Raw genomic sequence first — 21,763 nt, forward strand, 5'->3', positions numbered from 1 at the left:
TCTTTATGTAGATAAAGGTTGGGCTGAAGGCTACCTCAGAGTTGCTAAAGCAGAGGTTAAGAAAAAAAGAAAGGAATCAGCTCATCAGCTTGGTAAGTATGAGAGGTGATAACAAATAGAAACTAACTGTATGTTAACTTTAACCTTTATTATACTGTGTATTCATCAATGATCAGTCAGTCACAGTTATGGATATTGATAGGCTGTGTGTGTGTGTGTGTGTGTGTGTGTGTGTGTGTGTGTGTGTGTGTGTGTGTGTGTGTGTGTGTGTGTGTGTGTGGGTGGGTGTGTGCGCGTGCGTGCGTGTGTCCTACTTGATGAGACGTCCATTACACTCCTTATAAACTGAGTTTGAAACGTTGCCATGTTAAAAAAAACTATCCAGCAAACCAGCTCCTCAGACAAAGCTAGTAGTATAGTAATCCATGGAAGCTGACAGGAACAACACTTGTAAGCAGAACATTTTAAATCCCTTTAGAGAGTAAAACCACATAAATATACTGGAGTTTAGCATTAGTAGTTCACTTAGCATTAGCAATGACATGAGTTAAAAAAATTGCCTTGAAGTACGGTAATTGAAGGCAGAGATTTGACAAAGGTTTAGTTTTTTTTGCCTTGAAAATAATGAAAGGCAGACACAATTATGATGTCTGTTTTGCATAGCTCAACTCACTCAAGGACCCCTAAATTAATATGTATTTGACTGCGGACCCCCATCTGAAAAATATGTAGTGCCAGCCAGGGACCCCCCATACAAGATTTGTGTTATAAAGTTTTGAGGATTCCACATTTTTCAACTATTTTCAAAATTACTTTGAAAATATCAGATCTACACACTCACAACACGTCGCATTATATTAGTGACATGTTGTGAGCTTGTAGATCGACTATTTTCAAATAGCCTGTGTACTTTATTTATGATTATAAGAGATGAGATGAGTTAAAGAGATGTCCTTATTGTCCTACAGGTTTGTAGGACAATAAGAGGTTTTGTTAAAATGGTATAAAGACCTGATAAAATCCTGACACATTGGCATCTAAAAGCCCATAAAATACTATGAATAAAAACACGAGCTAAGCTAAATCTAAAATCCGTCAAACAATTAAACAGAAAAATGGAGATGAGCAGACTGCAGTTAAAATAACTCCACCGTGGTGGAAAAAATACTCACATTTTGTACTAGTAAAAGTATCTATAGACCCCTTAACAGACGACGTCACACTGATAAGAACCAGTATGCGTGCATTGAAACCCATTCTATCAGGTCTCGCTAGGACGCGCCTCACTAGCCAACACACAAGAGGGGGTCGGGGTGTGCTGAAACCAGCGCACCCCGAAACAACAGGTTGGGAATTGATTGCATGAAACGATCACCTGTGCGTCCAGTCTCAATGTTAGTAAACAAATAATTGGTCTATACTGCGATGTAGAAGTAGTCTGTTACAAGTGAAAGTCCGGAATTCAAAATTTACTTGAGTAAATGTACAAAAGTATTGGCATCAAAATATACTTAAAGTACCAAACTAGAAAGTACTCATTATGCAGAAGTTTTCAAATGTATAAAACAGTCTTTTGAAAATAACAGATCTACAAGCTCACAATGCCCACAATGTATTTGCCTCTGAGATGTAATGGAGTAGAAGTAAAAGTACTGACAATTGGAAATACTCCAGTTAAGTAAACTGACCTAAATATTGTACTTAAGTACAGTACTTGAGTAAAAGTACTTTACACCACTGGCCACACCCCAGAGGAGAACAAAATAACTGGTCAGATCAGTCGTACCAATGACTATTTAATCTGCAGCAGTGTTCACGTTACTTAGACAGGTGCTGCTATAAGTCAGAAACTTACCTCTGCCTGTGATCCTTTGATTGGATCCCCATGAAATGAACATGAGCTTCGATTGGCCAAGCGTTACCTGTGTGGCTGATGACTGTCAACAATGTCCTCAGTTCAGTGGCGCAATCAGTGGGAGAAACAGAAGGGTTAATAACACACACATTCGAGTCACTTCCTGACTTTCCTACCTAATTGGTGTCATTTGGAAATGCAGCTCAAACAGGATGAGTCAGACTGACAAGTGAAAAAATGAATCTTAAATAACTCAATCCATGCAACAAAAATGAGAAAAATCACATTCAGAAGGAAATAAATCTAATCACACTGACAATTAATCAAATTCGCACATCATAATAACTTGAAAACAGAACATCACAGCACCTCTGCTGTGTGTGTGTGTGTGTGTGTGTGTGTGTGTGTGTGTGTGTGTGTGTGTGTGTGTGTGTGTGTGTGTGTGTGTGTGTGTGTGTGTGTGTGTGTGTGTGTGCACTTGCATTGTGTGCATATGTTTGTATTTGCAGTCCTAATGTGCAAAGTGGCATGAGCCAGTGTTCGTGGTAAATTTAATGTTTCAAAAATACAATATCATGCCGAATACAAGTGAAAGAGATACCAAGACAATATGATTAACTGAGGATGTTGTCTATGGTTTCTAAAGTTACACATCTATATTTTCTATATGTTCTCTAATAGAAACAGCACTGGGTATGAGACAAATGACCCAGGATCACAGACAGCTGTTCATGAAAATGACCCAGGATCACAGACAGCTGTTCCTGGAAATGACCCAGGATCACAGACAGCTGTTCCTGGAAATGACCCAGGATCACAGACAGCTGTTCCTGGAAATGACCCAGGATCACAGACAGCTGTTCCTTGGTATGACCAAAAAAATGAGAGAGCAAGAGAGAGAACTGCTGAACACCAGGAAAGATATGGAGCTGAGCAACAAACAACAACAGAAGCTCACAGATCAACAGAATGAAAAACAGAGAGAACTGGAGAAGATCAAGATGGAGAGAGACAAGAAGATAGAAGAGAAAGACCAACAACTGGAACAGAAAGGTGAAGAGCTGAGGACGAGTAAGAAGGAATGGGGTAATGTCATGGAGCTGAGCAACAAAAAACAAGATAAACTGAACCAGGACCTGCAGGAACAGAGAACCCAAGTAGAGAAGCTCACTGTTCAACTGAAAGAAAGAGAGAATGAACTGGAGAAAATCAAGATAGAGAGAGAGAAGAAAATAGAGGAGAAAGACCAACTACTGAAGATGAGGAAGAAGGAATTGGATGGTGTCATCACAGAAAACACACAACTTGGTGAGAATTAGATCATTACAAACATTGTTTCACTAGATGACTTTTCTCTTGATGATTGGCTAAAATGTAGTCTGCTAGTATGCCTCACAAAATATAATAATATTCAGATTAAAATCTGTCACAATAGATCACAATACACAATTACACTTGAAATGAATACACCACCGGCTAATTATAATGTTATGGACGAGTAAATAAAATAAACACAATAGACCATAGTGTGTGTGTGTGTGTGTGTGTGTGTGTGTGTGTGTGTGTGTGTGTGTGTGTGTGTGTGTGTGTGTGTGTGTGTGTGTGTGTGTGTGTGTGTGTGTGCGTGTGTGTGTATCCTCACTAGTGCTGCTAAACAATAAACTAGCAAAAAGTTATCTACAACAGTCAAGCCTTTGCAAAACAATTACACAATACCACAAAGAATTACATTATAACTTCACTTAACAGATTACATTACATATACTCTTAAACAATATACTCTTAAACAAAAAACAACTACATTGCCCTCAGTGATATTAGCGTGGCCATGCCAGACTAGCAAACACTGTCCCTGTATTGTTGGTCCAAACCCAATGACCTCGGTTTTGTCATAAGTTATATGGCATAAGTTGTTAAAATACACTTTGTATGCTTATACTTCTATTGATTAGAAATAGGAAAGTCACTTGCAACCCTTTGTAAACTCTTACTGTAGAGGGTGAATTAACACATGAACATCAGTAGGTGTGAATGTTCAGACAAACAGTGTGAAATGATGCATCTAACAGTATTTTATTTTAGGTACTAAACCAAATACATTTAGTTCTGACATTTAATACCCAAAGGTAAACGGTCGTACACACAGATCTTCAGGACAGTTGACTCAACTAAATGTCACTAATTTATTCTGGACACACACACACACACACACACAAAAACAATAAAACCAACCCCCAATCTTTGTCTTTAAGGTTCTTCCACGACTCATCAATTTCTGCCAAAGATAAAGATCCAGGAAGCAGAGAAATGTCTGACGACTGTGAGGACTGAGTTCGTAAAAAGAGTCTCAGTGCCCATCCTGAATTCCCTAATGGACAAACTTTTCTCTAAGAATGTAATCAATGATGAAGAAATGGAGTCAGTCAGAGTGAAATTAGAAAATTCAGAAAAAGCACGGGGAATTATTGACATGGTGAGGAAAAAGGGAAAGAAGGCAAGTTCAGAAATGATCGCCATCCTTCAACAGCTGGACCCTAACCTCAGTGAAAACCTGCATGAATATTACAGCACCTACCAGGAGGCAAAAGCCCAGGCCGAAAAGACAATTCAGAAGAACAGTGAGGATAGGAAACACAAGGAGATGAGGGAGAGGTTTGAGGAGGAGCTTGAGGAATCTCAGAGGGAGAAAGACAAAACCATCAAAGAGCTTAAGGCAAAGATCAGTGAGCTTAAGTATAAACTGGCTAAACTGAAGAAACAAATGAGGGAGGAGAGGGATGAAGAGAAGAAAAGAGAGCTGGAAGAAGAGCTGAGGCAGATGGAGAGAGAACTGGAGACGTTTAAAGAGGAGAGAGATAATGAGAAGAGAGAGATGGAGGAGAGACACAGACAGGAAATAGAGGAAATGAGAGAGATCTATAAAGGAGACGCCAGGGCAGAAGCAGAGAGACACCTGATGAAGATAATCCTGCCTGAGATCTTCAGCGACATCATGACCTCAAAGACAAATATGCAGAGAGAGTTTGAGAGACAACTGGAGGAGAAGAACAGAGAGATGAAAGAGAAGATGCAGAGAGAGATTGAGAGACAACTGGAGGAGAAGAACAGAGAGATGAAAGAGAAGATGCAGAGAGAGTTTGAGAGACAACTGGAGGAGAAGAACAGAGAGATGAAAGAGAAGATGCAGAGAGAGATTGAGAGACAACTAGAGGAGAAGAACAGAGAGATGAAAGAGAAGATGCAGAGAGAGTTTGAGAGACAAATGGAGGAGAAGAACAGAGAGATGAAAGAGAAGATGCAGAGAGAGATTGAGAGACAACTAGAGGAGAAGAACAGAGAGATGAAAGAGAAGATGCAGAGAGAGTTTGAGAGACAACTAGAGGAGAAGAACAGAGAGATGAAAGAGAAGATGCAGAGAGAGTTTGAGAGACAACTGGAGGAGAAGAACAGAGAGATGAAAGAGAAGATGCAGAGAGAGATTGAGAGACAACTAGAGGAGAAGAACAGAGAGATGAAAGAGAAGATGCAGAGAGAGTTTGAGAGAGAACTAGAGGAGAAGAACAGAGAGATGAAAGAGAAGATGCAGAGAGAGTTTGAGAGACAACTGGAGGAGAAGAACAGAGAGATGAAAGAGTTAGAGGAAAGACACAAACTTTCACGTTCAGTGTTGAAGGAAGAGATGCTGAACGTACTGGAAAAGTGGTAGAGAGAGGAGAGTCATGGTGGATGAGATGTTGTACTAACATGTTCAGAAATGAACTACAAGATATCTACTTGGTAACATGAGTATAATGTGTAACATATGTGCAACTTAAAAAACAAAATGTAATTCATGGGTTTACTTATTTCACACCTGAGTAAGTCATTTAATATAGTGGTGTTAATCTCTGTACAGTTAATCAGCTCATATAGAATAGCTCTAATTAGCAACGCTCACCTCTACCTTACTTTGCTCAATCTTAAATGAAACCCCGGGAATCGTGCATTAAGTTTAAACAATATTTCTCTGAATGTCAAGTGTAAATAGCTTCTGTAATGGTTACTTAATGATGATTAATCTTTAGTTGTCAAATGAAAACATATGTTTAGTTATAACCAGGGACAACTTGGAAGATTTACAGTAAAATAAAGTGTGATATCCATTGTCTTTCAGGAAGTTGAGATCAGAACTTATAGTAATTAATGATGTAAAGATCACTGGTCACAAAGGTTCTGCCTATATGTTGTACAGATGATATGAAGATTGATGTAATGTTATTAGTTGCCATGCAGTACCTGTCTTTAACATTAAACCACATGGAATATATAATAAATAAATCTACATAGACAGTGTGTCTCATGTTGCTTTGTAACTGTCTTTAAACTGCCCGTAAGGGTCTTACACCTGGGTCACACTTGTAACTGAAAACACTACACTTATCCTCTAAACAGTAATACATGTAGCCAGCAAACAGAAGACTGACCAGGCGTCCAGGTTATGGAGATGCCTGTCAGCTAAGGGAGAATAACAGTCAGCACCAGGTTATGGGGAAAACTGACTGAAAACACAAAACTTGAAATATAAAGCAGAATTTCCTTTAATTGGGATTCCTGCAAAACAAGGAAAGAAAGCACAAAAATACCTCAGAACAGCTAGCAAAGCTAGTACAAGCTGAGGCTTGGTTAGTGCAGCCGGCTGCTAACCAGCGCTAACAGCGCTACAAACATTTAGCAACCAGCATAAATGGTACACACGGCACAATAATCAAGAGTTCTCGTGAGGAGGGCTACAGAGTTAGCAGCTCCAGGCTAAACCTAGCCACTGAGAACACTTGGATGTGAAATAATTGAGCTATAGTAGAGGTTACATACCTTCTTTGCTCACTTACCGACCTTGAACCTGAATGTTCCGCAGAGAAATGAAAAAGCAGCCGCGCGTGGGTGTGGTGTGCCTATATAGGGGAGGCCACACCCCCACGCACGCACAGGTGCGCACGGTAGTGAATCAGTTAATCCTTACCTCGAATGTATCCCTCCGCTGCGGAGTGATACCCACATTGGAGTGATCCAATGAGGGGAAACATAACACGACACACACACACACACACACACACACACACACACACACACACACACACACAAACACACACACACACACACACACACACACACACACACACACACACACACACACACACACACACACACACACACAGTGAAATCCTCAGTGTATATTTGACCACTTCAGAACCCAGGGTGCATATTATGTCGATATAGATGAAACATATTCCAAGATGAGCTTAAATTGCAGATGTGATGCAACGTGTTGTGAGCTTGTAGATCTGCTATTTTTGCTAGTATAAAATAGGGTTTAAGTGGTTCACTCCAAAGCGTATACGAGGGTTTAACACTCTCTGTGTTAAATGAACACTTGTCCTTTATGTGTATATTATATTATTATCTCTGATTCATTTCATACCATCATCACATCATCATCACAGTGACCTGTTGTTGTTTTTAGTAGGTTTTAGTAAAGGCTCAATAGATTTAAAGTTATGAGTAAAGCAGCAATACAACATACATTAATTTAGTGTGAGACACAGCTTTGACAAGGAAATGTATAAAAAAAGAAAAATACATAAATATCCAAACAAACAAATTCAAATAAAACACATTCATACAAAATGGTTTTCAGAACATTTGCTTTTCTTTCTGCCTTTTTATGCATCAGAGCAACCGTTCATTTAAAACCACATCCAACATATCCTGAGGTAGAATGTATAGAAGTTACAACAAGAACTACATATTCCTGTCTGGTTCTCATAAGAACATTATAATAATATATATATATTAACTAAACTATTCCTGTCAAAATACAAACTGGTTCTAACATGAAAAAATTAAAAGTAATGGACAAAGTACTCAACTCCAATACAACTCCAAAGTTACTTGTTAAAGTAATCCCCTACTGGAGTAGTTGGTTGAAAAAGAATACTTGAGTATTCAGAAGTGCATGTTTTTAGAAATTCAAATAACAAAGTACATTGTGTTTGTCATATCAATGCAGCTGTATTGAAGTTTTGAAGTTTTACAAAATAATTCAAAGATTTTCTGAAATGATTGAAATTAGTGAAAAGAAATAGTGAAAGTAGCAGATCTACAAGCTCACATAGCGTCACGATGTGACACGTTGTGAGCTTGTAGATCTGCTATTGTCACTATCATTAAAATAGACCAGGTCATCTGGGTCCTAGGGGTCCCTGCTTCTCTATTTGTCTTTGAAATGTAGAAGAATACGCCATAAGCTTCTAAAAATCTAATATTCAAGTAAAGTACAAAAAATAAGTCCTTAAGTGCAGTACTTAAATAAATAGTGAAATAAATAGTGAAATAAAAAGTGAAATAAATAGTGAAATAAATGTACTCTGTTACTGAGAGTCCAACACTGTAAAAGAAACAATGCTGAGTCATTTCATCTTCTGGTGGTTGCCATGTTCACAGTCTGGGATCAATCAAGCATCTCAGAGAAATAATTTATACAGTACATCATATTATAGCTGATAATACATAATATAATCCTAATAATATAGTCACTGTAAGATAGTAATCCTGTTCTTACTGAACATGATTAATTATAAATAAAATAAGTCTCACACTGTCTCCTCAAAGAAGGAGTTTGGTAAACATCTGGTCACATTGATTGACAGTTAATCACATAGATTTAGAGCACGGCTTATTTGGAAAAACTTGGCCTTGGTTTTCCTGCAACCAGAGACGTAGATCGTTGGTTCTCAAAGTGGGGTCCGGGGACCCCCAGGGGTACTTGAGGGGGTTCCAGGGGGTCCCCAGCTAAATGATGGATAGGAACCAAATGGACCCTTATGAGTCTGTAACTCTGAGAGTGTACAAATGGAACCAAATGGACCCTAACGGGTCCATTTGGTTCCATTTGTACACTCTCAGAGTTAAATATTGGGGTCCCAGAGGTATAAATGCCATTAAATGGGGGTCCGTAGCCCTAATGCATGTTAAACTGGGGGTCCTTGAAATTAAAACGGTTGAGAATCACTGCTAGAGCCGTAAAAATCTTCTCTTATGGGGGACCCCGGCTTATCTTTTCAAATGGGGGTCCGCGGGCTAATAAGTGTCAATTTGGGGGTCCTTGACATGAAAAAGTTTGAGAACCACTGCTTTAGACACTTTAGACAATCTAAATAAACTTTAAAACACTTTAGAAGATCCGCCAAAAAAAGCAATGTGATAAAGCAGCAAATATTACAATCTGACGATCGAGACACAATCCCAGAACACAACAAATGTATTGAATGTGTAATTAAGAATTGTAGTATTGTAGCTACACTGTCTGGTACATAGATGTGTACCGATAAACTATTGTACAAATGTGACTAAATATAACCAGTGGCTTATGTCCACTCATATAGGACCACAATGGACTTGTTTGTGTTATCCTTTTAACCTTAATGTCTGGCTGTACCTCATGCTGTTTACATTTATGACTAATATAGTATTCAATCCATCAGTCAATCAATGTCTTATTTTGAAACTAAACCAGTGAACGAGTAAACCATCCCGGTCACGTGAATTCATATTATCATATATATATATATATATATATATACATATATATATATATATATATATATATATATATATATATATATATATATATATATATATATATATATATATATATCATATATGCAGGAGACACATGATAATATGAATTCATATTATCATAGTCTGTAGGACATTGGTTCTCAAAGTGGGGTCCGGGGACCCCCAGGGGTACTTGAGGGGGTTCCAGGGGGTCCCCAGCTAAATGATGGACAGGAACCAAATGGACCCTTATGGGTCTGTAACTCTGAGAGTGTACAAATGGAACCAAATTTGGACACTCTCAGAGTTCAATTAACATTGATTTTACAATATGAATTGGGGTCCCAGAGGTATAAATGCCATTAAATGGGGGTCCGTAGCCCTAATGCATGTTAAACTGGGGGTCCTTGAAATTAAAATGGTTGAGAATCACTGCAAGAGCCGTAAAAATCTTCTCTTATGGGGGTCCCTGACCTATTTTTTCAAGTGGGGGTCCGCGGGCTGATAAGTGTCCATTTGGGGGTTGTACAAAAGGCTGCCAGTGAGAGAGTTAAGTGTGTGTGCTCGTTAAGGGTGTGCACAGGTCATCATGACCCTAATCCTGCTTGCATGCACCTGCGGTTAATTAATGATTGCACCTGCGGGTAATTTAGAGAACGAGACTTTTCCCTTCATGTCCTCTTGCATCAGTCAGATCAGAAGAGTGTTCAGTTCACATCAGACAAGTTGCTCTGACTGTTCAGATGGTCAGAAGTGTGTTGCAGTAACTTGAAGTTTGTGTGCGTTCATGCAAATAAAACCACACACCCACAAGTGTTGTACTGTACTGTGCTCATTAACCTCTTCAGTAAAAACCCATAAATGAGAGAAGTTGTCTGTCCTGTGTTCTAATCGGGCATCCGCGTGCGGTTAGGGTTAGGGTGCGGGTTTGGTTCGGGTTTACTGTTTAATGTCGGAGCACTGCGCTGTCGGACTAACGTATTGCACCCGTTCTAATCGACACCCCTGGGTGAAGTGTGGAAGCTGGACCAGCCAGCCAGTATAAACCCAGTCCATATACAGTCCTTTCCTTTAACCCTCACTAACAGGGGTCCTTGACATGAAAAAGTTTGAGAACCACTGATGCAGGAGACACATGATAATATGAATTCACACGACCGGGATGGTTTACAGGCTGGTAGATGAGTAAGAGTCTGAACTTTGAATAAATAATCAGAATAAAAAAAGATAACAATACATATGCAGTGCATAGTAGCTGTGAAAACAACTCAGCCGGAGGAAAACTAAAAAATACACAAAAATATATCCTGCATCTCATGTTAGTAAAGCCCTCAGTATCATCTTTTCATCTACAGTGTTCAAGTAAAATAAGTATTCTATATGTGAGAAATGCCCTGATATGGTTAAGAGAAACATTCACTTATATCTTTCTCTGCAGAAAAAGTCTGCATACAATCAATGCTGGTCTGGCATAAAAGCTTCAGCTGATGAAATGACAACTTGTTGTCACTATCTCAACACCCAAGAGAATGTCTAGGATTATCTTGTCTGATGAAAAATATATTTTTCAGGGAAGTACGGCACTTGAAAACAGACCTCAGTCAGCCTTATGGCACTTTATATAGTCTTCCCAAGTGCCCACAACGTTTTGGTGCCCACTCTTCTTGTACTCCAGTGGGTCTCAAAGTGTGGTCCAGGGACCCTCAGGGTTCCTTGAGGCGGTTCCAAATGGACCCTTACAGGTCTGTAACTCTGAGAGACAACTTGACAACCAAGTCAAGACAACTTGACAACCAGGTTCCATTTGTACACTCTCAGAGTTATGGGGATGTCTTCCGACAGAACCAGTGGATCACTGGGAGCCCGGTGCTGAAGCGAGGGCGTGCCCCCCCTCCTCTAACCCTACCCCTCCCCCCTGACCCTCCCTGTGACAGGACTGACCCTCCCTGTGACAGAACTGACCCTCCCTGTGACAGGACTGCAGCGCTCTGATTGGACATGAGGCCACCATGTGACACAGACTCTGGCAGAAATGGCACTTCTTGGGCTGAGGGGGCAGAGGGCATTGTTTGGCGTGGTGGTCCGCTCCTCCACAGTTGTAGCATCTAGAAACCACAATGACAGAATAACACTTAAAATGAACACAATAATAAACTGTGGCCCCTTGTCATTGATGTTGTTGTTGGGGGTATTTGTCAAGGACATTTGTGTACATTATTAATGTAATGTTTCCTTTGCATTTACAGTACTGTTCCTAACTATTAGTAGCAGTGCATGTTGGTGGAGAAAGTACTGGACCACCAGTATGAGTAAAAGTATAAATACTCCTGGTCAAAGATTAGGTGGACAAATTAATGAAGGTTAAATTGGCCTCTTAAAGATATTTCACCAGGTAAATTACACTGGATGGGCTATAAACCTTATAAACTATAACCTTCAATTAAATAATGAAATATAATTCATGGGTCAAATTGGTCTTTTAAAGTTATTTCTACAGATACACTGAGTGGGCTGTAATATGAATCTATTTTTTAAAGATTAAAAATTAGAACATTAAATACACACAATTAATTAATTACCAATCACACCAATGACAGTAATAGCTGCTTAAAATAAAATAGAATAATATAGAATAAAATAGAATGCATCTATTATTCACAGACTGTCTCACACAGACTGACATTGAGCTTAAATTCACAGGTTGACTGTTAATTCTGCACAATCACCAATGATACATAAATCAGTGTTTTTAAAATAGCTTTTAATTGTTGCCAATATTTCTTTGTATATGGTTTGTCTAATATGCCTGTTTAATATGACTGATGTAATCTACACTATTTACAGTTGGGTATAAAATAAACAATCTCTTTCTCATTATTATGACAGCTTTATCTTAAATGTCCATTAATGCTGTCGGTAGAAAAACATGCGTATGTTTTCATGGTTTGACAGATGCAACACTATTACAATTTAATAGTTTACATTTTAGGTTGTCATCCTGAAACAACAGAATAGAATAAAACCAGAGGTTATGATGTCTCTAATGTTATTCTACGGACTGTGTCGCCCTCTAGTGGACAAACTCTACTCTCGTCTCCTCTAGGTATATTATTTATAACTATGACGCAGTGACTCAACAAACACTATTTATAGATATTTCATTTTATAAAGAGCATCATCATAATAAGATGATGATTTGTATTGTTAATTCCTCCTCCACTCATTGGTTTGTTAGTTTGCTGCTGCATAAAGCAGCTGCTAGCTGCTAGCTAGCCCCTAGCTACATAAACAGACCAAACAGACACACGTCACATAATCAAACACGTGACATGTCAAACGTCGAACGTAACCATATGGGTGGCTAGAAGAACTTCATTCAACTACTACATTTCCCATACTACACCGCCGGTAGCGATGAGGACTACATTTAAAGAACTACATTTTCCATCGACAATGGGTGGCTAGAAAAACTACAATCGTCCTACTACATTTCCCACACTACACCATGGGTAGCTATGTGGACTACATTTGAGGAACTACATTTCCCCGCCACCATGTATGACTAGAAGAACTACACTAGAAAGGACTACATTTCCCAAACACCAAGTGTCATGCTTTGCACAGAACGCAACGCGAGTGCTTCCATTCTTTTTTTCAAAATACAACCGTTTTAACGCTTACAAATACAAATACTACGAGTATTTTCTACGAGTGTCGCGCGCAGAAAATAGCCGATCTACAAGCTCACAATGCGTCTCATTGTAGATTTGAACAGCTTCATGTAGAAACCAGCGCCATGTTGCGTCATCTCGTGTTTCATATTTTGATGATTAAAGTACAGAGTGATTTAGTGACGAGATTTGCTTGTATTTACTCATTGTGTCCACACGAGGGCGACAAAGGCCGTTGACTACAACCACATGAACGGAGTGAGAAGTGTTGTAACATTTATAACACTATTAGTTCAATGGATTTACATCAATGTTGTGTTTTTACACTTAGTTAGTTAGTTAGTTAGTTAGTTAGTTAGTTAGTTAGTTAGTTAGTTAGTTAGTTAGTTAGGATAAATAACCTACTTACTTCAGAAATAATCATTTACTACTACACTGAGTGCCTGGATGGTTTTATGTTTATTTCTGGTCATAATTCTTCCCTTTTTCTTAAACATTTTTTTACTTCCATGAGCGCTGCTGGTTTGAGGGATTCCAGTAATACTGCTGGACCTTCTCTCTTATGTTTAGACACTTTAATGATGGAGCTTTAATGATGGATTAATTATGATGCTATAACTTTATTTTATGTTGAGACATATTAATTATGATGATATAACTTTATTTTATGTTGAGAGACATATTAATTATGATGCTATAACTTTATTTTATGTTGAGAGACATATTAATTATGATGATATAACTTTATTTTATGTTGAGAGGCATATTAATTATATATATATATATATATATATATATATATATATATATATATATATATATATATATATATATATATATATAATCTTTATTCCAGACTCATGCGTCCATATAAAAAGAAAAGACATCACATAATATAAAAAGAGACAGCAGTGTAAAAATATACAATGAATACAAATCAAAACAAAACAAAACATCACTCAAGCGCTCCCGCCCCCCTCCCCTCCCCACTCACACCAATTCATAAGGCGGCTGTCAAGCGCCAAGTCAATCAATTAAAAAGTGTATAGGCTATTACGCCAATGCTCTCTAAGCCTGGATGAGTATCTATAACTGCTTCTCATAGGGTTGGTTAGAGCCTCTATGATGCTGTTCACGGACACATCAAGCCGACACATAAATTTGTACATCAATTGTCTTCAAAGTGCATCACAAGTAGGCACACCAGTGGACACAAACAATTGACTGGCACTATGCCATCAAGGTATGTGAAGTAACAACCTCATGGCATCATTATACGCCACTCTGAGCCTCTGCAAACTCCTCACTTGTAAGAGTACCAGAGATGAGCCGTATACAGAGGTGTGACACATAGGCTCTGAACAGTGAACACTTAACATCAACAGAACACATAGAAAATTTCCGTAGCAGCATATTGGCCTGTCCATAGTTTTTTTTTACATTGTCTATAGATATCTCTGTCGTCCATCCAATCATCAGTGAGGACATGACCAAGGTATTTAGTTTCCTTACATACTAAAAGAGGACTCTCACACAATTGAAAAGCAGGGAAGGATTCTTTCCTGTCCTCTCTGCTTCTCACGATCATGATGTTACTTTTTTTAGCATTATATTTGATGTCAAAGTCTTTACCATACTGTGTGCAGATCCTCAATAATTGTTGAAGGCCAGCACTGTATGGACTACATAAAACCAAATCATCTGCATACATGAGATGATTGACAACAGTGTCACCCACAAGACAGACAGTGTTGCACCCTTTTAGCTGTATTGATAGGTCATCCATATAAACATTAAACAATACGGGGGATAAAATCCCTCCTTGGCGTACGCCATTACTGACATGAAATGGTTCAGAAATGCAATTGCCCCATTTTACCTGAAACATCTGACGTGCATACCAGAAGACCAGTATTCTAACTAAATATCTTGGAACACCTCTATCAATCAATTTCATAAATAACTTTGCATGGTTAATTCTATCGAAAGCTCTAGAGGCATCAATAAAGCATAAAAATACAGTAGAATTCTGGATTCTGTATTTGTCAACTATCTCCTTTAAGGCATATATACATAAATCAGTGCTATGTTTTCTTTTGAACCCAAACTGATTATCAGTAGTGAGAACAAACATCTCCAGCCTAGTTAGGAGAATTCTTTCTAATATTTTAGACAAGATACTGGCAAGGGCAATCGGTCGGTAATTGTCCATGCTATTTAGCTTCCCAGCCTTGTCTTTCAAGACAGGCACCAGCAGAACAGACATAATGGATTCAGGAAGAACACCATGAACCATGAGGCCTGTGAAACACATAGCAAGCAGGGGACAGAGCCTAGAGCTGGCATACTTTAGGTGTTCTGCAGTAATACAGTCCAGTCCACAAGCCTTATTGTTGTCAAGCAGCTTGATGGCATCAGAAACATCAACTGATTTGACTACCATGTTTGGGGATAGATCAACATTATCAATTACCACAGCATTGCTCTTAACACAATTAAAAAGATTATTTCCCGCCACACTTTAGCAATCTTCTCTTGGCCACAGACACCCTCAATATCAGATGGTAAAGAGGTTTTAGAATTATTCATGACCCTGACCTCTTTCCAGAAGTCATCATAATTGCTTTTTTGCATTTTCCTAGCAAGAGAATTTGCCCTCATTGTGTTCTCCTTTGTCTTGATAAAACGAAGGGCATGCTTAAATTTTGCATTTGTTTCTTTTTTACGATCAAGTAAGTCCCCCTGTCTGGGCCTGCCTGCCTCAGACCAGACTTTAAAGGCCTTTCTGGATTCAGAGTGTTGCTCAGCCACAAACTCATTCCAACCGGGTTTGAGGTTAAAAACCTTGCTATTGACTTTACAGAATGGCTCACTAGAGTCAATTAAAGCTGATACAATATTGTCATACATGGCACACAAATCAGTAGCATGATGCATGCGGGTCTGTACAGTTCACATTTAAACACATTAGTGAATCCCTGGGCAGTTCTGTATTTTTCAAAAAAATGTCTGACAGGATAGAATATCTCTCAATGTCCTCTTTGGTTAGTTTTGACCACACCAGCTTCCCTTTGTTAACAGCACTACCAGTAACAGTCAGCTGGGGTACAGTCTCAACATTAATCTTTATGGCAATGGGTATATGATCAGAATTATTATGATGATATAACTTTATTTTATGTTGAGAGGCATATTAATTATGATGATATAACTTTATTTTATGTTGAGAGACATATTAATTATGATGATATAACTTTATTTTATGTTGAGAGACATATTAATTATGATGCTATAACTTTATTTTATGTTGAGAGACATATTAATTATGATGCTATAACTTTATTTTATGTTGAGAGACATATTAATTATGATGCTATAACTTTATTTTATGTTGAGAGACATATTAATTATGATGATATAACTTTATTTTATGCTGAGAGACATATTAATTATGATGCTATAACTTTATTTTATGTTGAGAGACATATTAATTATGATGCTATAACTTTATTTTATGTTGAGAGACATATTAATTATGATGATATAACTTTATTTTATGTTGAGAGACATATTAATTATGATGCTGATGAAGGCTTACAGGTAGAATCATCCTTGAAAGTCATTTAGTTCATTAAAATAAATATGTATCATTGTATCTGGACAGACATTTAGTTCATTAAAATATCGTTTTTATCTATTAGATCAGTGGTTTTCAACCAGTGGTCCGGGGACCACCAGTGGTCCTTGAGGGAGTTCCAGGGGGTCCCCAGTTAAATGATAGATAGGAACCAAATGGACCCTTGTGGGTCTGTAACTCTGAGAGTGTACAAATGGAACCAAATGGACCCTAACAGGTCCATTTGGTTCCATTTGTACACTCTCAGAGTTAAATTAACATTGATTTTATAATAAAAATTGGGGTCCCAGAGATAGAAATGCCATTAAATGGGGGTCTGTGGCCTAATCCATGTCAAACTGGGGGTCCTTGAAATTAAAATGGTTGAGAATCACTGCTAGAGCCGTAAAAATCGTCTCTTATTGGGGGTCCCTGGCATATCTTTTCAAATGGGGGTCCCTGGGCTAATGTGTGTCAATTTGGGGGTCCTTGACGCAAAAAAGGTTGAAAACCACTGTATTAGATAAATATAAACGTCTTATAATGTTCAGTTTCAATACTTTCATCTCATTTCATTGTTTCATCTGTTCATCCTGTATGACGTCTCTCTCCTGATCAACGTATCACAACCTGAACATGTGGTCACACTGCAACGCCTTGTGAGCTTGTAGATCTGTTATTTTCAGGTATTTTTTTAGAAATAACATATGGACTCACTTGTCTCCCTTGGAGCGTCTCCTCTGGACCCCCCTGGGTCCCCTGGGTCCCCTGGGTCTCCTCTCGCTGCCCACACAGGGAGCTCCATCTGGACCGCTGACCAGCACAGACTCCAGACCTTTAGGAGACTTCTGGAAGGAGAACTCCACCTCCTCTCCTTCCTTCAGACTGCGGAACCCCTCCATGAGGACTTTACTCTGAGGAGAAGAACTTCAGGTTAGAACCCTCCATGAGGACTTTACTCTGAGGAGAAGAACCTCAGGTTAGAACCCTCCATGAGGAGTTTACTCTGAGGAGAAGAACCTCAGGTTAGAACCCTCCATGAGGACTTTACTCTGAGGAGAAGAACCTCAGGTTAGAACCCTCCATGAGGACCTTACTCTGAGGAGAAGAACTTCAGGTTAGAACCCTCCATGAGGACTTTACTCTGAGGAGAAGAACCTCAGGTTAGAACCCTCCATGAGGACTTTACTCTGAGGAGAAGAACCTCAGGTTAGAACCCTCCATGAGGACCTTACTCTGAGGAGAAGAACCTCAGGTTAGAACCCTCCATGAGGAGTTTACTCTGAGGAGAAGAACCTCAGGTTAGAACTAGGCCTGTCAAAAAAAATCGATTCATGAATAAATCGCGATTCTTAATGCCACGATTTTAAAAATCGATTCAAAATATTAAAATCGATTTTTTTTTTTTTTTTTAATTAAATTATTATTATTATTTTTTTAATATTTTTTTTAATAAAATCGCAATAAATCGCAGAATCGAATATCAATTAATCGCAGAATCGCAATTTTAATCGAATCGGCACCCTAGAAAATCGCAATAAATCGCAGAATCGCAATTTTAATCGAATCGGCACCCTAGAAAATCGCAATAAATCGCAGAATCGAATCGAATATCAATTAATCGCAGAATCGCAATTTTAATCGAATCGGCACCCTAGGAATCGATTTTGAATCGAATCGTGAGGTAAGTGAATCGTGACACCCCTAGTTAGAACCCTCCATGAGGACTTTACTCTGAGGAGAAGAACCTCAGGTTAGAACCCTCCATGAGGACTTTCCGCTGAGGAGAAGAACCTCAGGTTAGAACCCTCCATGAGGACTTTACTCTGAGGAGAAGAACCTCAGGTTAGAACCCTCCATGAGGACTTTACTCTGAGGAGAAGAACCTCAGGTTAGAACCCTCCATGAGGACCTTACTCTGAGGAGAAGAACCTCAGGTTAGAACCCTCCATGAGGAGTTTACTCTGAGGAGAAGAACCTCAGGTTAGAACCCTCCATGAGGACTTTACTCTGAGGAGAAGAACCTCAGGTTAGAACCCTCCATGAGGACTTTACTCTGAGGAGAAGAACCTCAGGTTACATGGGACAGAGACAGGGGACAGAGGACAGGTTATGTCACCACACTCAGGCCTCAGCCAACGTATCGCTCTTATTTTCTTCATAATTATTACTTTTTTGTTATTTTGCCTTGAATGTTGAGAGAAGAAACGTCTCCTTCTGAATGTTTATTATGATATTTGATCACATGTCAGAATCAATTTGATTGATGGGGTTTTAGGCCTATCAGAAGATCCCATCAATCAATTCATGAATGAAATCACTACAACAATGAGTTGACACAAACACATAGAGGAATGATTTCTAACATTTAGACCTGTTACCTGTTGTTACACCTATTGTTGTCTCCGCCAGGAGACTATGTTTTCACTTTCCGTCCCCCCCCTCGGCCAAGCTAACATTGGTCAAGCCTCACGTGACACGTGACAATACGTTGAAAGAGTGTGCTCTGATTGGCTAGTGAGACGCATGACGTATAGCGGCCTATAAGCGGCCACAGACTCTTTCAAAGTGAGGTAAGACAGGAATAATCACGAAATGGCAGAGAAATGGCGGAGCAATATATTATGTCTCTGGCGGAGACTTGTGCTCCGAGGAGCACATTTTCTAGTTATACCTATTGTTACACATATACATTGTTACACCTTTCAAGCCGGGAACACCTCTGTCATTTTATTAATGATTTTATAATGATTAATTAATGATGAATGATGTATCATTTAATGTCATTAAAACACTGACCTGGTGAACAAACACATCTACAGGTGGTAGCAGGACGGTTGTGTTCCTCTGGGTCATGGAGAGGAACCCCAAACCCATCCTCACGTTGAACCACTTACAAACCCCACAGCCTCTGAGCAAGGCACCATCCTCCTCTCTGCTGCCTCTGAGCAAGGCACCGTCCTCCTCTCTGCTGCCTCTGAGCAAGGCACCATCCTCCTCTCTGCTGCCTCTGAGCAAGGCACCATCCTCCTCTCTGCTGCCTCTGAGCAACGAGGGACCCCAACCCACATCCCCTTCCTCTGAGACCTTACCACCGGCCTCCTCTGCACCACACCCACCTATACACACACACACACACACACACACACACACACACACACACACACACACACACACACACACACACACACACACACACACACACACACACACACACACACACACACACACACACACACACACACACACACACACATTCATAGAACAAATATCAGATCGTTTAAAGTCTCAGTTGTATCGTGTCGTACGACGGTATCTTTGCATAAATAATAAATAAAGAGAGAAAGTGCTCCTCAGAGCAGTGGTTCTCAAACTTTTTCATGTCAAGGACCCCCAAATTGACACTTATTAGCCCGCGGACCCCCATTTCAAAAGATAAGCCAGGGACCCCCCATAAGAGAAGATTTTTAAGGCTCTCTAGCAGTGATTCTCAACCATTTTAATTTCAAGGACCCCCAGTTTGACATGCATTAGGCTATGGACCCCCATTTAATGGCATTTATATCCCTGGGACCCCAATTTATATTGTAAAATCAATGTTAATAACTCTGAGAGTGTCCAAATGGAACCAAATGGACCCGTTAGGGTCCATTTGGTTCCATTTGTACACTCTCAGAGTTACAGACCCATAAGGGTCCATTTGGTTCCTAACTATCCATCATTTAGCTGGGGACCCCCTGGAACTCCCTCAAGGACCCCTGGGGGTCCGCGGACCCCACTTTGAGAACCAATGCCTCAGAGCACAGGTCTCCGCCAGGTCAGGTAGGTTATCGTGGGCCAGCACTGTTTGGAATTCGCCAATCAGGATGGAATATGAAAAATCGGATGGATGACTATAGAGACACTGTGTACCAATTTGCGTGATGTTTGGACATTATTTGTAGGAGAAATAAAATAAAATAAAAGTCCGTTAAAAAGGTGACATTTGTTCCTCAAGTCAGTGCAAATGTGCGTGCAAAGTTTCACTGCAATCAGACGCTGCGTTCATGATTTGCAGCATTTTGTTCAAAACGGGGCCACTCCTGCAAACTTTAGATGTCAATCTTAGCCAATCAGGACGGAATATGACAAATCAAACAGATCAGTCTTGATCACATGACTATAGAGATCATGTGTCCCGATGTGCTGAATTGTGGATAAAATCTGAAGGAGTAATATCCAAAAATGTGTTTTGCAAAGATCGGCCTCCTGGTGGCGCTATAACAGGCCGATCTGAAAGATTTGGGGCAGAGGTTCTGCTCTGGCATCACACTCTGTGCACGCTCTGTGCACACACAGTGTGTGTGCACAGTTTCGCTGCCATTGGGCCAACGGTGCCGGAGATTAGCTGTTCACACAGACAGGGTGCAAAACATAGTCTGTGCCACGCCTTCGGCCTGACGGAGACAATAATAACACTCACTTATATCTGACAAACATCTAGCTCTGGTCCACAGCGTTAGAAGGAGTTTTAACTCTATGGACCAGAGCTAAGAAACACTATAATGTTTTACCACATAATTATGTGGAGATCTGAGCTGCATGCTAAAATTACAGCAATAAATAGATCCTGTAGCCATGGAACTTACACTGAATTAATAACCATTGTACTATTTGTCAACAACAATAAAACAAACTCAAAAGCCACTGAGGCACCAGGCAGTGAATCTTACACAGCTCAGGAGTAATAGGAATGAGTCCGTTGTCCAGACAGGCAGCGACGTTTTGTGGCATTTATTAGCTTCACCATGAGGAACAATACATCTAAAGATGATCAAATGATGTGAAATGTTTGCTGGACTCTTCCTGACACCTTCCAGGTGCTCACTGACTGCTGCTGTGCTCTAATCACTTAATTAAACCCAGCTGTGTGCCCTGTGTGCAACACCTTCAAAATAAAAGCATTTAAATAAAAGCAAAATAAAAGCAATAAAAACTACATTAAATAAATGTGAAAATAAAAAATACTGAATAGCTCCCACAACC

The 21,763-nt window shown here is 39.4% G+C and overlaps 2 protein-coding genes across 2 annotated transcripts; one reads left to right on the forward strand and one right to left on the reverse strand.

Moving 5' to 3' along the window:
- The first annotated feature begins 2,565 nt into the window (after nucleotides 1-2,565).
- On the forward strand, nucleotides 2,566-5,660 carry LOC311062455 (uncharacterized protein). The gene is made up of 2 exons (XM_084081509.1): nucleotides 2,566-3,163; nucleotides 4,108-5,660. The coding sequence occupies exons 1-2, from the start codon at nucleotides 2,587-2,589 to the stop codon at nucleotides 5,559-5,561; spliced, it is 2,031 nt and encodes a 676-aa protein (XP_083937635.1). The 5' UTR covers nucleotides 2,566-2,586; the 3' UTR covers nucleotides 5,562-5,660.
- Nucleotides 5,661-11,303: 5,643 nt separating this feature from the next.
- On the reverse strand, nucleotides 11,304-21,217 carry LOC311061836 (protein lin-28 homolog A-like; the record flags this gene model as incomplete). The annotated part of the gene is made up of 4 exons (XM_084080533.1): nucleotides 11,304-11,556; nucleotides 17,456-17,652; nucleotides 19,538-19,781; nucleotides 21,201-21,217. The coding sequence occupies 4 exons, from the start codon at nucleotides 21,215-21,217 to the stop codon at nucleotides 11,304-11,306; spliced, it is 711 nt and encodes a 236-aa protein (XP_083936659.1).
- Nucleotides 21,218-21,763: the final 546 nt, after the last annotated feature.

This window comes from Gymnoscopelus microlampas, assembly GCF_963454915.1.
Source record: "Gymnoscopelus microlampas genome assembly, chromosome: 15".
Taxonomy (NCBI): Eukaryota; Metazoa; Chordata; class Actinopteri; order Myctophiformes; family Myctophidae; genus Gymnoscopelus; species Gymnoscopelus microlampas.